This window comes from Centropristis striata, chromosome 1 (assembly GCF_030273125.1).
Source record: "Centropristis striata isolate RG_2023a ecotype Rhode Island chromosome 1, C.striata_1.0, whole genome shotgun sequence".
Classification (NCBI taxonomy): Eukaryota; Metazoa; Chordata; class Actinopteri; order Perciformes; family Serranidae; genus Centropristis; species Centropristis striata.
Window position 1 is genome coordinate 15,263,298 of NC_081517.1, and position 18,732 is coordinate 15,282,029.

Below are 18,732 nucleotides of genomic sequence, written 5' to 3' on the forward strand. Positions count from 1 at the left end.
TATCATACTGTACAAAACATAATTAAAAATTTAAAAAAAATACACATGCTATACATTACTGTAAATATATATTTGTATATATTTATAGATTTTTTATTTTGTTTTTGATATTTTTACATGTATTTTTTATATTTATTAATATATAAACATGAGAAAATTAAAATTACTCCATCCTTTGACTCCCAGCTGGAGGAATTTCATTGCAGGTCAGAAAAGTAGTCTATGCAGGAAAAAAATGCTCTCACATGTTGGGGAGAGTAGGTTTAGCTCAGTTTCTCAAAATCTGAGATTGTGATTTTTAAAAATTAAGGATCTGAGATAATTTGCTTTAAGGATTGAATTGTCATATTATTGAAATGCATATGAAAAATAAATATAATAAATATAAATAATAATAAAATATTATTATTAATAAATAATAGTAAAATTGGTAATACTTTTTATATTTCAATTTGCTTGAATTGTAAATTGTAAATACTTTTTTATATTTTTCACTTGTTAAATTGTTAATACCTTTTTTATATTTCTAGTTTATACTGCTTGTTTACTATTTATTGTTATTTTGCTGTCCACTTTGCTGCTGTAATTCTGGAAATGTCTCTGTTGTGGGAATAATAAAGGAAATCTTCATAATAATATGAATAATAATACATACTTTTTAGTATTAAACCATAAATAGGGAAGATGCGAGTCCTTTACAAGTGAAATCTTGCCTGTTAGGGTTAAATGTCATTACTATTGTGCTAATAAAAAACAGTATATGCTGCAACCACTCACTGGATAAACCATGACTTCAGCTTTGTGTATAACATAGATAGCAGTATCTGTTGTATCAACTCCTCTTGGATAAATCCTTTTAAATTCTATTCATGTTTCCAGTTAACAATATAAAAAAAACCTCAAACTGCCAATTTAGACCTCCATGGGTCATTTTATTGCGAGCCAAGGTGAATTGAACTCTTCTTGGAAAAAACAACACTCTGACAATTACAACATATTTTACACTCACTTAAGAAACCAAAGCCCTGTGAGTTAACAGGTGGAGAAAAGGCTACAAGAGAAAACTTTACAGAGTTCATGATACAGTAGTACAGATGAAATAATGCACTTCATGGCAAAAAAAATGTGTTCGTACTTTGGATTGACCTGACTGATAAGGTCAGGTTGGCAAATTCAGAAATATCATTTTCCAGAAATGCTTGTCCAAGGTGTTGTGTAGCATAGATGTAATACCTGTTAGGTTTTCTGATATGTGTAAGATATTTGCTGTTATTGTTTTATTGAAGCTCTGACTAGATCCTTGTTTCTTATGTTGTATGGACTCTGTAAAATGTTAAATTTACTTTCAGACAGAAACAAGGATCTACTCAGAACTGTTTGACAAACAAGGTTTATAATTAGATTCTATGTACGTTGTCTCTTTGGAATGGCCTCACACAGTGCAGGGTCAAGTGATCACATTCCTCTGGAAGAGCACCGTTCCAAAAACAAAACTTAAATGAGACGGAGAAAAACAAGCCCATAGTCCAAGAAAAACTGTGGCTACAGTATGGCATCCATTCAGATGGAAGGCAAGGTTACTTTCACAATTGGAAATTGTGTTACAATTAGCATCACAAGAAGATCCTTGTCTCTTGTAATGCTACAATCAAGGCGGAAACAGTCGCAGGCTTAGTTAAAGTGGTCAAGTTCTTGTTCTGATATGTTTCAAATGTATCCAACACCCATATTTTAAGTTGCAATAAGTCATTTTTTCTAGATATGATGTAATAATAAGACTGGAGTTATATCTGATTGTATATGATGATAGGATTGGATCTGGAGGCATGCAAGGTACACATCTGATATTACTCCACGCAAAACATAATTTACCAGCATTGCATTTTCAGTCATTAACTATTGGTCACGACATCACAGCCAGGCAGTGGAGGCTTGTGTGTACATGTGCCTTTTAAAACATCACCTTAATATTAGGTATATACTGACACAGATATGATGGTCCTTGGGAAAAAAATCAATCCTACACAGAAATTTGAAATTGAGAATGAAGACCTGCGATGTGAATGTAGAGTTAAAAGAACAGTTTGACATTTTGGGAATCATGCTTTGCTTTCTTGCCAGTTAGATGAGAAGCTCTTTCTCTCTTGTGTTTGAATGCTATATACAAAGACTGTATAACAGAAGTAGATGTAGCCTTCGGGTCTGAAAAGTGCCATAAACCTGCATACTTACTTATGGCCAGCAGGGCGACTACCCTGGTTGCAAAAAGAAGTCAGATTATATAAAAGTCTATGGGAACTTGATTTATTAGCTCAGTAAAAATTGTCCTAACGAGATAATGATCTCGATAGCTGCTTTCAGGTTTTTTCAATACAGCATGATCTTCATTTTTTTTTTTTTTTAGGATTTTATTTTTTTTAGGATGAAGCTATTTTGTGGTGTAGCAATGCATTTTAATGGCACTGTCTATATTTAAACAGCCATGAACTTGTCAGATCTGCAAATTATGGTCACCTTTGGCTCCATAACACTAAGATGACGACCAAAATGCCAATCCCAAAGCTTCAAAATGCTAGTCCCCAAACTAATGGATGACATCAGGGTGGCTACTTCCACTTCTTATAGAGTCTATGGGTTCACAGAGAGGTATGGGTACACACAGAGGTGCTGAGGAAGGGGAATTTTGTTACCTTTGGTGCAGACAGCATGGTGGGATCATCTTTCTACCTCATTAAAGCTCGGGGCGAGAAAGAGAGTAAACATATCTCCCAGATATCAAACTACAACTATAATTGATGGCATTCTGATTTATCCCTAAATGAAAGAAAATGACCCCAAGCAGCCTAAAAAAACATGACAATCATGTCCTAAAGAAAAAAAATGCTACAATATGGCCTTTAATTAGGTCTCTTTTGCAGGTAACATTTCCATCATGAAAAATGAGTAAAAGTGAGGTTTCCCCATGTCATATGGCAGTGAGAAAAAAATCTACTGCTGTGTATATATTTAAGTAGTCGTAATTACTAAATATTCAAATTTACATTGTAGAGAGTGAAATAAAATAAAAATCCTTGACCAAACACTGACACAAAAAAAATCCCATAAAACATATTTACAACAAAGTACAAAGCAAACCAGACACAAATAAGGAATACTTTTTAGTTTCTTTGTGTTGTTGAATCAGACTAAAAAAATATTTCCCCACATACTTTTCTTTTAAATTGGCAAATTTAAAAAAAAGTTGTTGTTTTTTAAATTTCAAACCATAAAAACAAGATGTTTTTGATGTTTCTATTCATCACAGCATTTCTTTGCTCACCTTTGTTAAATAGGCATTTTCACAGTACACATTTTGAAATATCACAGACGGAAAAACACAAGTGTAAATAATAAAAGAAAACAGTTTCAGTTGCAGCATCCTAAATATTCTGCTTCCTGGCTCACTGTCGCACTGTCACGGTTTACTGGGACACTTGAAGGGATTATTTTCAGGTTCATAATTTTAATTTGGGTTTCTACAATGTTTACGTGCTTTAACGGCCAAAAAACTCCTTCTTTGGAATGGTATTTCTCAAGCGTGGCCAGAGATACTCAGTCAGATACTCACATCACAAAGGAAGTGATTTCATAGCTTGTGGGTTGCTGGGTACTTTACCCTAGATAACTAAATGTATGTGCACAAGCACTGATTAATGTCATTATTAGGTGTGTTTCCATTAGGTACTTTTCCCTCTAGTTAGCTGCTCAGGGTGTGGGTTGGGAGAGCAGCTCAGGTAGCGGCTCAGAATGTACCTGCCTTGGGAAGCTACTTTTCTTAGTCACTACTGAGCTGATACTAACTAGTCGATGCTGATTGGATACGGTTGAGGCGGCGACTCATTTGCAGACTGGACACTGAGGGGTTAACAGCTCCTGCTCTGACTGCAGCTGGGAGAGACTGCTGCGGGAGGACTGGGCCGCTTGTGAGTGCTTTGGGACGGTGCCTGCTACTCATTAAGAAGAGTAGGAAGGAGTCTCCAACAGTCTCCAATAACACCAGAAAAAGTCGCTAGATTTGTCGCTAGTCGCTTTGAAAAAGAGTCGCTAGAGGGGTCTGAATAGTCGCTATATATAGCAACAAAGATGCTAAGTTGTCAACACTGCTTGCCGTGTTGGTTAGCTGCTACAAAAGTACCTGTATGGGTAGAGGTCGATGGGAACTAACTTGTGGACGTAGCCAAAACACTCAGCCGCTTTCCAAAAAGTAATAAGAAAATACTCAGTGGAAACACGACTATTAATGTTATTAGTAACTCCTGTGCTTTTCCTACCAAACAGGTCATAATGTGTGCTGTGAAAAATGCATATTATGAGCATTTAATGTGTGCACTGTACAGCGATTTAAAGAGGTTTCTCTACAAACAAATGGAATTTTTTGAAAATCTGTTTTCAGACACACTCACAAAAAAAATGGAAGAAAACATGTAATAAAAGAAAAGTCTTCAATGACTGTGATGCTTCTTCACAAGCAACCTCAAGTCATATTTTTAGTGTTAATAGTCATAAGCAGAGTGATCAGCCCTTTCCTGCAGGAGTTAAGGGTTAACCCTAACCCTAAGGTCCTGGGTGAAGAAGGGGGACACGGTTAGGTTAGGTTTGGTTACCATTGCCTCCATCATAAGGGCAGATGAGCAGGGTGGAGTCCAGGTCCAGGCGGAAGGCCGGGTATAGCGGCTGAGAGAACGGGCAACGGAATGTGTGCAGGAGCACCACAGTGTCCGACACGCTGTAGAAGGACAGCGCTCCTTTCTGGCGCTCCAGGAACACGCCGATCCTCGGGCAGGGCGGCGCAGCCACCGTGGTCTTACGGTTGTCGTGCCAGGCAGCGTATCCGGCGTGCGTGCACCTCAGGCGCCAGGAGTTCTCGTTGCGCCCCAGCAGGCAGGGTTTCCCGCCACCTTTGCGTCCAATACCACGGTAGGTGACGCCGATGTCGACCCATCCCCCACCCCGCCACTCCACCTCCCAGTAGCTGGCTCCCCCGAACTGGCCCTCCCTGCACAGAACCTGGGCCACCGAGTCAAAGCGCTGGTGGTGAGAGGGGTAGGACTGGGGCTCCTCGCCACAGTGGGCACCTTGGGGCCCCTCCAGGAGAACCAGAGTGGGGTGGGCTGTATCAGGGTCCAAGGACAGACGACATGAATCTGGAGGGAGGAAAAGAGAAGAGGTCGAGAGGCAGGAATTTAAAAACTTTGTGCATGCATTGTAATAGTAGCCATGCAGGGATGCAGAGACTTAATCACACATTTATTAAAACTATATTATCTGCAACCAAATCCAAATTCTAACTTTGATCTGCAGAAATGTATGTAACCAGTCTCAACTCCTGAAATTTAGAGACATTGCCGGTCAGACAAGACATGTTGAAGTCCATTAAAGTCAAAATTAAAGGCAAAATTTTGAAATGTGGCATTAAAGAAAGTGTGAATTAGAGATGTTTCCATCAGCTGGTTTAGAGCAAATAAACAAAGAGAAGAAGTAGAGGTTGAGTGAGAAGAAAAAAAAAAGAGGTGCCGACATGAGGTTTCCTGGCAGAGCAGCAACAGCTTTATTTTTTTTTAAAGACAAAAAACACCTCAAGGGAGCATAAAAACTGTTATGCACATTTTCAAAAGTTATATTGAATTTTGGTGTTACCATCAAGCTTTTCTAAACACAACTACAAACAGATACAACTTATTTTCCAAGGAGAGAACTTTACTCTTCGTAGGCAATGGCATCAGTAGTCATTTAGCTGGCTGGGATTCACCTGGTATTACTTAAATGATCAGTTGTTTAATAAACTAGTTGAACTACCTGTTTTCTCAACAAGACATTCATGCTTTTACTCATGAATTGTGATAACTCTGATTATCCTTAACGTCTCATCTACCAATCCTTTGGTTATGATCACACACCTCCAAAACTATACAAAAGTTTGAAAATATAAAAAAGTCTTATATATATTTCTTTCCTGTTTCTTGAGTTGAGTTGTTCTCATTGTTAACTCATCCAGTGTTTGCGGTGGCGGAAAATGACACATAACCTTAATCCTCCTCTGACCAAATTAATTATTAACGCCTAACAAGGTGACGGCACGCTGTCATCCTTGTCAACTGGCTTGTTTCTTTTGGGGACAAGGTATTGGTTTTAATGACGGAACCTGGATGTCATAAATACAGTATGATCGCCATCAATCATTGATGAGGATCCAGACTGGCCTCTCAGATTTCTCAACAGGACTCTCATTATCTGGTGAACTTGAAGCATGGAGAGAAGAAAGAGAAAAGGATGGAAGGGAGGAGCGAGGACTGTCAGAGAAGACAGCGAGCAAGATGGAGGATGAAATGCAGGATGATCTCACTGAATGGAAGAGAAATGATGCAGAGAGGAAGGGAAGGAGAAAGAAAGGGATGTAATGTATAGGTGGAGAGTTTGTGGGTGATGGATAGACGTGGTACTTACACCTGAGGTAGGCTGCCCTCATCCTCTGATCGGCCGGCTGCAGGGACAAGGAGGACAGAGGGAAGGACACTGGTGCTACTGATGGGAGACACAAGAGAGAAAGACACAGAGAAACTGGGGTTTAATACGTTTGTACATATTATGGAAATAAATGCATTTAGAGGGCAACAAAGGGGAAGAGACAGAAAGTGAGGACAAGAGGTGAAATAAAAAAGAGCTTGAGTGAGAGAAAAACATGCAAAATATGTATGACAGGAAATAAATAAGCACAGAGAACCCAAACAGAGAGAAGTACCTGGGAAATAATGATTCCATACATCTAAACCTGGTTATTCTGCAAGGTCACCTTGTTAACAAACAAACCATACCAAGCATGTGTGGCTGTAGCATCAGTACCAAAGAATAAAGTCACTACATTTCAAAGATTTCAATTTTTGAGAGGTTTAGTGAAGGTGTGTCATTTTTTACACTTAGAATAAGTGGTGTATACAGAAAGTTAAGACAACACAAGGGTTAAAACTTCAACCAGGTGGAGCCCGAGCATGAAATGAAGGACTAGTTCTGCATTTTGGGAAATGCGCTTATTAACAAAAAAGTGATTGAGCGTGTTTCCCCAAAAATGATTCCTCTTGCAGGTTAGTTGGGAAGCTAAAAATCAGCAGTTTGTGTTAAAGGGTCAGTTCACCAAAAATTACCAAAAATCCCACACTTACCTGCAGCGGTGTGTTGCCCTGCAGATAGTGTTTGTTGCGGTTTGGAGTTCTCTGCACTGACATTTCTGCCACCTCCACAATACAACAGATATGATTGGTATTTGATATATTCTGTCAGAAATCGCAGCAATGCCAATAATAACAAAACAGATGAAAACAAATGTCCCAGCTAGTCCAGAATGTCCACAGAATAAGCTGTCATAAACCTGAAGAGATTACATGTTTGGTTGTGTGTGTGAGTGTGTGTGTGTGTGTGTGTGTGTTTGTCCACAGCTAATCTCTCATACTACTGGACCCATTCGCCTGATATTTTCTGTCCACATTTATGAAGGTATGCTCAATGACGTCACATGGTTGGGGTGATTTACAATATTTTAAATACCTATTTTATTGACCGTTTTATATCACAACTAGGGCCGGGACTTTAACGGGTTAATTAAGATTAATTAATTACACAAAAATGAACGCGTTAAAAAATTGACGCATTTTTATTGCACTTATTTTTGCACCACGGAACGTTTCTCACTGGATGAGTTTCAGGCGGACCGATTATACTGGAGCACCAACTAGTGTTCATGAGTTCAGACAACAACAATGGTTGTGTGCAAGCTATGCAACAAGAAATTATATATCACCGTAGCACATCGAGCCTCAAGTATCACCTCAATGAAAAACATATAGCAACTAGCGGCTAGTGTGGTAGCTAGTGTGGATTGTGTTTTACTTAAAAAAACGAAGTATTATAGTTTACAGAAGGTCTACCTACCTATAGGCTACCTGAATTTCTGAAATGTACTATATTTCTAAATATGCTATTGCTACACTTAATGGCAAAAATTGCACTGGTCTGTTGGACTTGAACAAAAATAAACACTATTTTTGTTGCTTAAGCTTATGTATTCAGGCATTATTCAATGGTATACTAAAAATTACTTCTCACTGTTCTCAGGTCAAATATCTATATGCGATTAAAATGTGATTAGTTAATTTGATTAATTTTTTTAATCAAGTCCCGGCCCTAGTCATAACTGATTGCTGACTCCTCACTCCTCTTTATGAGCCAATAGGATTGGGTATTCTGCACAAAATCACATAGCCAACGGCTTTTTCAGCAATCTGCTAGACTAAAAACAAGCCTTACGTAGTCCTTTGCAGACCCCTGTTTTGACGTTGGTCACATTTTGAACTTGACCACCTGCAGAGTAATTTAATTCCTCAATATGTAATCATCAACTAAAGTTATGAGCTTGACTGAAATGGAAGCAGGAGGGACAATTCAGTGAGAGTCAGGAGGTGATAGGGAGAGACACACTTGCTGAAGATCTGTTATTTAATACTGCATTGCTGCATATATTTACTCAAAAATAGTTTATAGTCATAGTCATAAATAGTAGTTTTGATTGAATTTGACTGTTTCCAGTTAAAAACTAAACTGAAGTGATAAGCTGGATATGAGCCAGACTGAGTTGTATCAGACATCGGCCTGTCCTCTTCTGCATCAATAATTAACACGTCCACTGTCCCTCGCAGTGTTAAATGTCATGTCAAATGCTTCAGCCTGCTAAAAATGGGTCACCTCAGACCTGACACTGTCACAGAAGGTGTGTGTGTGTGTGTGTGTGTGTGTGTGTGTATCATGTTTCTTATGTTTACCTTTTACACACTCTCCTGCAGACACGTAGTTCTCATTAACTGGAAGAAAAACAAAGTCATAGCATGAAATAGGGCTCACACATACCCATTTTGTGCACTTAAATCTACTTTTTATATGTGTTTCTAAATGGTATACACTCAACATTAATTTTGCGCTTTAAGCTATTGCATGTTTGATGATTTAGGATCTTTATTAGCATGCTGTTCATATCCCATCATCCTTAGTGATCATGTTCCAGGATGCAGGTCATCTGCTGTACCTGCACGGCTGATCTTGTCGACCTCCTCCCTGCAGACCTCCTCCATGCGGCTGCGGAGGTGGCACAGCGCTCTCCTGGCACCACTAAATCCCTCCGTGGGTACGCTGAGGGCTCTAGAGTGCCGACCGGTGGTGAGAGGGACGCATAGCAGGGGAGCCGCCTGGGTCGATACAGAGAGAGAAAGAGAGAGGGAGAGAGAGAGAGAGAGTGGAAAATACAGGCTGACGTAGCATCTCCAGCCGGCCCTTCCTGCCTCCTTAATTCCTTGTACAATTGAATTTGAAAATAGCACTTAAGCATGTGCTGTCTTTTTCCACTGGTCCCTGCTGATTTATTCTCTCCTCTCAACCATTGTTCCTCCTCCATCCTCCATCCTTCACTGGAGGCTAATATCTCTATGCAGGACACACTCTGGTGACTTTTTATGGCCTCCAGGATGCATTAGATATAATGGGTGAATATCAAATGCAAGGATGTATAGTGGTGCAGGAAGTCTAACTAAGATCTGTACCACACATCTGTAGTAAGATCCTTTATTTTTTTTATAAAATATAAGAAAATTTGATCTGCTACTTAAATGAAAGAGATTGTTGGAGGGGGAATGTCTTTTTGGTGGAACTGCTTTCTTTGTAAGGGGGTTACATGCCACAAGGGCTGGAAGCCAAATGTTTAATCTTTATATCAGGCGGCAACCTCCAGGTCTGAGCAGGGAGGCAAACCAGGAAGTGCCTTAAGCTGCATTCTACCGAAAATTCCAGCAGGGGGCGCTAAGTTTGGCTGAAAAAATATTCTGTCCATTCATTTCAGTGCAAAATGAGAAAACTTCTCACTTGATTTATTACCTCAGAAACACTTTTTAGGACAACACTATGGTCTCAATCGCTAGTGAAAAATCTTCTTCAAGACAATTTGATGTTAATAGTTCAAATAATGGCCCCATTGAGAAGAAAGTAGAAGATAAAGAATAGTATGATTTGGGGCGTGGCTACCTTTGATAGACAGGTCACTAACAAGGCGAGCCGTCACCAGGAGAGAAGCAGAACAATGCGTATCCATGGCAACGTGTCAATAAAGTTATATATAACGTTATATAGATATAAAAAAGACGTTTAGCGGTTTGGTCTCATAACTTTGACCCTTTCACACTGTATTTTCACTTAATGACAGTTTATTTTAACGTTTTGTTCATTAAAATGTCTTGTTCAGTGTTTGGCTGGACTAACAGACACTCCAAGAAGACGCTGTTCATTTTCCTTTGGTAAGTAACATACATTTTGTTTTAGGTTTTTGCTAGCCAAAACTAACATCCCAGTTAATGCTAAAATGAATTAGCAGCAGCTTCTCTCAGTCAGGTTGAGGTGTAGAGAGGCGTGTAGTCAGTGTCGCCAGGTCCCTCTCGTTCCTCCACAGTCCAAATATGGTCTGCTCCCCGTATCGGAAACAAGATGGCGACGCAAGATGCCGACAAGTGTAACGCTGAACTCGAGGCTTCCAACGGGCAGTCCACAAACCAATGGGTGACGTCACGGTGACTACGTCCATTATTTATATACAGTCTATGCTTTATATACACTTATTATTAAGTAAGGAAACTTTCATTTTGTATTGTTTCTGGCGCCCCCTGTGGACAGAAGTGGCAGTGATTCCACAAGCACCACCGCCTCTTGTCATAAAGATCTAGATCTGGCTCTTGACGGCATTTGTTTCAGTAGCGACTGAACAAAAGACGCAACTTATTTTGAATATTCTTTTTGTCTTTTAAACTCAAGTTGTTTGCAGAATTCATAGTGATGAGATGGAAGTGGGCCAATGCAGCATCAGCTTTGAATAGTTTCAAATCCCACAATCCCAGCAAAGGTTGCCTTATGTTTTTGGCTGTGTTTTTTATTTTTGGTCTTTGGTGAATTTGTTATTTTCCTCTTTGCTGATCGTGCTCCACTACATACAATATAATGTCAAAAATCTAATTCTCTAAAGTAAATCTCCTCCTGCTTCCCTTTTAACTGACTTACATATGACTCACTGCCAAATATTTGCCCGCTGGCAAAATATAAACAAAGGCTCTTCTGGTCTGTGCCATACATTTTGTGTCTGACTGTGGGGAATCGTGAAAAAATTATTTTCCCAATGTGTGTGGTCTCATATGCTTATGTAATTCATTTACAGGCATATAGAGGTTTATTAACCAAACTTTACATCAAGTGTCACTTGTCTTTGCTGTTAATTTATCTGTTTCCCCTCCATCACTGAAGTTGTCACTCTGGTTTGCACTCCCCAATGCATTCCTCCTTCTTACCTGTAAGAAATGGGCGTTGTCCTCGCTTTGCAGAAGTTGGCCGATCTCCTCCTCCCTCCTCCTCAGCTCCTCCAGGTCTTTCTCCAGCACCTCCATCTCTCGTTCGGCCCTACCGACCACCGCTCGCTCCTTGGCCTCCAGCCTCGCTCGAACCTACAGCACACAGGTACACATTCTAATTTAAAGTTTGCTATCATTATTACTCCAACTGCTACATCTATTGGTAATATTACATCAGACACTTCTGTCCTCTGCTCCTCACCTCTGCCTTGGTTTTCTCCAGGCGGAGTGCCATGTCTGCAAACAGAGCTTCACTGTCTTCCAAAACAGTCGACGCTGACACCTGAAACACACACACACACACACACACACACACACGCACACACGCACACACACACACACGCACACACACACACAGAGGAAAACAAGGGGAGCCTAGTTAAAGACACCATGAAGCTTGGAATTCAAATATCCAGAAAACTGTCACTTTTTAAGAAACTGTGAATCTTTAACGGCAACTTCACATACACGTGAAAGAAGAAAGCTGAATTTATTGATACATCTCAGCTATATCTAATAATGTCATTGTTTTACACTTTTCAAAGATGTGTTATGTTCAACTCCAACATCCTCCGACAAGAATCATATAAGATTTAATCAGCAAAGTTTCATTGTAAGTTCAACACACAATTTGATTTTTTTTTTATACAGTTTTTTACAACAAAAAAATTTTGAACGCTAACTTTTCTTGAACTAATAAAAACCTGTTTATAGTGGACCTGTTTATAGCTTTGTAACAATACTTTTCTGAAGCCCTTAATTTGTAAGTTTGTCTAAAAAAATTGAAATATGTGGACAGCAACAACGTTTTTGTTTTTGTCCACATATTTGCATGAGTAAGTACATGACTAAATTGAGATGTTTTGGGATTTTAAACCAAAACAACAATATTTGTATCTGTTGCCAGACTAAATAACGACAAGGGTGCATAGTGTGCTGCCAAATTATAATTCTAGCAGATCTGAACATTTTCAGAAAAGGACTTTAGATCATCCAAGTGGGACAAGTTAACAGACAAAATATAGAAACTAATTATAATATAAAAGTCAAAGCAAGTTTGATGTAGCTGTGGTCTGGAATGAAGTCATCTGAGCCGCAGTGGAAAAAAACAACAACCAACATCTGATAAAAGGCCTTTTTCAGTCTGATGTTTCAGTGAGCTAATACAGCTTTTTCCCTTGAAGCGAGAGCTGCCACAGGCTTAATGGATGGAGATGATGCTCAGGGGAGGGAGGAGCAACAGGCCTTCCTGGAAGACTGAAGGCGTGGCAAAGACACTGGAACTTGAATTAGCTCTGCAGTGGAAACTGATACAACAGCTCCTGTGAGGCGGAGTGTTTGTGTGTGAGAGAGATAGAGACAGGCGAGTGTGTGAGTGTGTGTTGTGCCAGGGCAGTTGTGTAAAAGTCAAGTCTATTTATAGAACCCTTTGCACCCCCATGTGCATAGCTGTACATGTACATGTTACATAGCCCATACAGTGCTACACTGCTGTATATATTGTATCAGGTTAAGGCTGTAAACTGGCATGAATTACTTTGTTCTATGGTGAAGAAATGAATCCATCCCTGGGAGCAAAATACGTGCAGTTAAAGAGAAAACTGTCATGATTATAGCTTTCCTATTGCATATCAACTTTTGAAAATAAAATGATGCATCCTTCTAATTTAAAGGGATTGTTCAGACTTTTTGAAGTGGGGTTATATACGTTGGCCCTGAAGTGGAAACCACACCAGCAATTCATTGGCATTGCTGGTGTGTTGTGTGAATTGCTGGCGTGTTGTGTAAATTTCTGGTGTTGTTTGCACTTCAGGGCCACTGTAGTTATATGAGGTACTCATCCATATTAAGTGTATTAACTACAGTAGATGGCAGTCTGCACTCCGCCAGCTTGGCGAAGCAGCCAGGAGTACCAACATGGAGGCTAAACAATGTATTGTTGAGGACAGGGGCAGCAGCAAAATGTGCTTTGGCCACCTTAAAAAAAGGTCAACCTATATTTCGAACATTTTCACTGCTTTACTTTGATGTCAGACAGCTCTTTCCAACAGGGAACTCCAAACTCTTCAAAGCCACCAGACTTCTTCGACAAAACAGTAATTTTACATCATACAACACATGTGTTGCTGGTTCACTGCTGCCTCGATCGGTTAGTTTGTTTATGTTATTGTGAGACTTTTGTGAATCTAAACCAACTCCAAAGTCACACAAAAACACAAACAAGCTGACTGATCGAGACAGCGACAGACCAGCAAGTCCCAAGCTCAGCGAGGTAAAATCACTGTTTTTGTCAAAGGAGTCTGGAGAAGAGAGCATAGACAACAGCTTCAGTTCCACCCACGTAAAGTTAAACAGGACTGTCTGACGGCAATGAAAAGTGGTGAAAATATTCTAAATCTAGTGTACGCTTGAACTGATAATGAATTTCTTAGATGGGAAGAGTATCATGCTTTCTTTAGGAGGTAAGGTGTTGGATAGCTGTATTACAGGTGTTGCAGCACTTGCAAGTACAAGTTAGTACAATTAGTTAGTCCTTGGGATCCTTCAGGTTTATGCTGATAAGCAGTATGCTATGATAAAACCTTGTCTGTGGGTGTGTGTTTGTTTGTGTCACCTTGAGGGACTCCAAGCTTTGTTTGAACTCCTCCAGCTCTCTCTCTCCGCTGCGTGTCCTCCCCTGCATGATCCTCTGAGACTCCTGGAGCTGAAGCTGACAGACACACAGACATTGATTAGATAGATTAGTGAGCAGCTCTTTAAATTATTGTTTGTCCAGAAGGTGAAAGCTGAAGTGATTTTGTTATGCAAAAGTTATTTTTGTGTGGTTTCTATTAAAATACTGCACATATAATGTTAAAAATGTAACTTTGCAATTGTAGATTTAGTCTGAAGCATGGTGAAATGTGCAGCAAGGTTTACACATAAATAGATTCTTGGATGTAAACATAATTTTTAATTTTCTGCTGTTGGATTTAATCTGGATTTGACACTTTGCTGGACACATTAGACACAATTTTGTGTGATTAAACCCATTTGTTAAACCACCACAGCCGGCTCCTGCTGTAAGTGGCCTGGCAGCACACTAGTACACTTCTGATTTTTTCCACCACCTCTGAGACAACAAGGTCCCTTCTGTCTTCTGGCACTGGCCTGTCAGGATGCATTTACATCTCAATATGTCATCTCAAATGTGTCTCAATATGTCTCTTCCAGTTTGTTTTCTGGAGGAAAGACACATATTCAATTCTTTAATCCAATCAGCAGTGGGCCCTTAGACACACACTGCCTAAGTCTCTGCTACAGGTGAAATACAGGGCTCATAAACAGAAAGCAGGTTTATTGAGGAGCAGATCATTAGCTGGAGCACATTTTGTTGGAATCAAAACCGGTCTGACACAAGTTGTTGTAACTTTACTTTAGCGTGATGTACTTAACTTAAAGTGACTCGAAACCACACAAAGAAAAAGCTGATCATCAGCCATCAGCATTTATCAATCAATCTTTGTTCTATTTTTATTCTCTCTTAAGATAAAAGAAGATAATTTAAGATATTCCTTTATTAGTCCCACAATTTCCAGTGTTACAGATGCAAAAAGTGTGTAGCAAAAATAGAAGAAGCATGAATAAAATAACAATAAATAAAAACAAGCATTATTAACAAGAAATCTAAAAAGTATTTACACTTTAAACAATCATGCAGTCATGGAAATAAATATTAGACCACGCTTGTTTTCTTGAATTTCTTGCTAATTTTAATGCCTGGTACAACTAAAGGTACATTTGTTTGGACAAAAATAAACAACAAAAATAGCTGATAAGAGTTTAATTTAAGAGCTGATATCTAGACATTTTCCATGGTTTTCTTGATAATGATTTTGGTTATTATCAAGCCATGGAAAATGGCTAGATATCAGCTCTTAAATTAAACTCTTATCAGCTATTTTTGTTGTTATTATTGTATTTGTCCAAACAAATGTACCTTTGGTAGTACCAGGCATTAAAATGAACAAGAAATAGAAGAAAACAATGGTCTTATATTTTTTTCCCATGACTGTATATAAAATTAGAAACAGTATTTACAATATGGACAGTCTCAACAGTTGACATTGCAGTATTACACAGAGCTGATAACTCTGTTTTTGTGTATTTCTGCGGTCAGAGTGTGATAGATTGTTTTGAATTAAATCAGATTAATTATTGATCCGTTTATTAGAGGAATTTATTTTGTGTTGTCTCACTGTAAGTAACACACAACAACAGGTTAGGAGTGGTTTGTTATTACAAAACCTCATTTAGTCACCCTGTTAAAATAATCGCCTAACTAATTTTTTTAAGTTTTGCAGGAAACACAAAAAACTTCACCAAAAGTGAAACATATGACATTTATTGATCATTTCACTCAAAAAGGATGTAACAAAGGGTGGCTATTGGCATAGTAATAACACTGTGTGTAAATTATGTAACTTAAGAGAAATAAATGACTTACACAATTTTTGAACATGCCTTTGTGACTTAAGCAAGATATGGTAACACTTTATTTTGAAGGTGTCTACATAAGAGTCACACAAGCCTGTCAGAAACATGACATGACAAGTATCATGAGCATTAATGTTACTTCAAAGTGTCATTAATGTTCATGACACATCCCATGTCATGTTTATGACATGCTCATGTCACTCTTATGTAGACACCTTCAAAATAAAGTGTTACCAATATTAGTGTCAACAATAAAACACTGATAAACTAAACTGATAACTAAACAATCTCCCTCTAGCTCTTCTTTGCTGGGTTACTATCTGATGCCTATGAATGTGGCAAATTGTCAAAGAAGTGATGATCTTAAAGGGGTAAAATCACATGATCTGATCAACTGAGGATGTTGGTGATTTTACCATAGGTGGCCGGCGTCATGAGGAGATGATTTAGGCAAAAAAAAAACAAAAAAACACAAAAACTGACTCAGGCGATTATTTTGACAGTGCAACGATTTGTGTCTCCGTACCTGTCTCCTGGCTCTCTGGGCGTCCACACTGTGCACCTCCTCCTGGTCCGCCTCGCACAGCAGGCAGTCCCCGCTCCACTCCACCGCGGCCTCCCCCTCGGAGCCGCTCCCCGCGGGCTCCAGCCCCAGCCGGTGCTGAGCGCACAGCCGCTCCGCCAGACACTCCACCGCGGCCACCAGCTTGTGCCGCCGCAGCGTGCCCACCTCCCGGTGCGGCAGGACGTGGAGCTCACAGAAAGACGCCAGGCAAACCAGGCACGACTTGACCGCCCTCAGCTTGCTCTCCGCCGGGCAGAAGTCGCACGGCACATCGCCGACTCCCCCCAGGTAAAGCTCCGGCGGCGTGACCATGTCGCTCAGCTTGATTTTGTTGACGACCTCGGCGAGCACCGTGTTCCTCCGGAGCACCGGCCGTGGGCTGAACGTCTCCCGGCACTGGGGGCAGCTGAACTGGCCCGTATCCGCCTGGTCCCAGTAGTTGTTGATGCACGACATGCAGTAGGTGTGTCCGCAGGGGGTGGACACCGGGTCCTTCAGGATGTCCAGGCACACGGGACACCTGAACTGGCTCTCCGTCACCGAGATGTTCGCCTGGGCCATGACCGGTGGACTCTCCGCTGACCTCGGCTCGGATGGCTTCTGATCCGCCTGTTGACTCCGCTCCGGTGATGGAAAAGCTTTTCCTCCTCACTCCCGGTGTGTTGTTGTGAAGGGGAGGGGTCACGGTACAGGAATAGCCCTTCCGCAAAGTCATCCAGCCTGTCAGTGTGTCTTTTGTGTATCTGCCCTCAGTGTAGTCTTACAGGCATAAGAAGACATTAAAGGACTAGTTCGCTCATTCCAAATGGCATACTTTTTATTTTTACTTTTCGTACGCACTACAGCTGCCCTTACAAAGTATGTACTGTTGAATGCAGTATTCCTACACATGGAACATACTACCTCAGCAGGGCCAGATTAACACTTTGCTGTACCCTGGGCAACAATATTCAAGGGCCCCGTCATCACGATCCCAGAATCACCATAATCTGGCAAAATACAGGATAAATTACAGCAATATACAGTTAATATACTCAATATATCAATAACTAACTGTCATCAAGTGCATTTTCATGTACAGATATGCAAACGCTCATAGAACTACAAATGCACCACTATCTCCTCTTGTCAAGGCCACTCACTCACACATGATGTTATGAAAACAAAACACATCAGCATCAGTATAATCTGGCAAAATTGACCCACTACATAGATAATAATAATAATAATAATAATAATAATAATAATAATAATACATTTTATTCGGAATGTGCCTTTCTTGGCACTCAAGGACACCGTTCAAAAAGATACAAAAAGATAGGGAAGGACGTGTCCTCAATTTTCACAAAAAAAATAAGTAACCAATCACTTTCAAGCATCCAATATTTATTTAACAACACCTATTCCCGGCACAAACATATTGAATTGATAGAGGCATCACAGAGAAAGACAAGACACGAACAAAAATCAAGAGTCTAGAATCAAGTAGCATTTTGGTCCTCAGCTCATTTTAAACAGAAATCACCCTGTCACCTCAAAATTGTCAATTGCCCATATGGTTAATCCGGCCATGTACCTCAGCATAACATAGTGCCTTGGACTTGGACTGTGGATCAGAATAGTCATGCTGGCTTGCATACTGCAAAATAAGTATATTTGTCATACTGCATGTAACATATTATGTACTGGCACATACTAAAGAATATTCCAAATTGCATACATTTTTTTTAAACATATTTTACTTTTAGTATGTACTATAGCTGTATGTGTAGGACATTCTGGTGTTTTTGGCATGCTGCATTTAACATATTATGTATTGAGACATAGCAATACCTATTCCAAATTGTATACTTTTTCTCTTTTACTTTTACTACAGCTGCCCTTACAAAGTATTTACTGTTGCCTGCAGTATTCATACAATTGGGAAATACTGCTTCATCATAGCACGTCTGAATTTTTTCTATATTATATGTGTCATCTACCACTTATACTATACTGTGTATATCTCAGCATATATTTAAATATATTTATTCATTGATGTTCATACTACTACATGCAACTACTTATTTAACCTATTTAACATGCTAAAATGTTTTGGTTTTTTTTCAAATGTGCAATATCTGTAAAATGCAAAGTACTTTCAGGAAAACAAACTTTTTATATTCTTATTATGTCTTCTTTATCTATGTGTCTGTATCCTGAGCTGCTGTGGCAAATACATTTCCC

At 39.5% G+C, this 18,732-nt stretch overlaps 1 protein-coding gene across 3 annotated transcripts; it reads right to left on the reverse strand.

Moving 5' to 3' along the window:
- Nucleotides 1–907: 907 nt before the first annotated feature.
- On the reverse strand, nt 908–17,149 carry LOC131971852 (E3 ubiquitin/ISG15 ligase TRIM25-like). Of its 3 annotated transcripts, XM_059333496.1 has the most exons (9): nt 16,468–17,149; nt 14,080–14,175; nt 11,668–11,748; nt 11,406–11,558; nt 9,110–9,269; nt 8,850–8,888; nt 7,197–7,268; nt 6,484–6,561; nt 908–5,183 (listed from the first exon to the last, which is right to left on the reverse strand). In XM_059333496.1, the coding sequence occupies exons 1-9, from the start codon at nt 17,065–17,067 to the stop codon at nt 4,630–4,632; spliced, it is 1,833 nt and encodes a 610-aa protein (XP_059189479.1). In that variant the 5' UTR covers nt 17,068–17,149; the 3' UTR covers nt 908–4,629. The 3 variants fall into 3 exon arrangements, with proteins under 3 accessions (XP_059189479.1, XP_059189488.1, XP_059189498.1); XM_059333505.1 differs by lacking the exon at nt 7,197–7,268; XM_059333515.1 differs by lacking the exons at nt 908–5,183; nt 7,197–7,268 and having other exon boundaries at nt 5,651–6,561.
- Nucleotides 17,150–18,732: the final 1,583 nt, after the last annotated feature.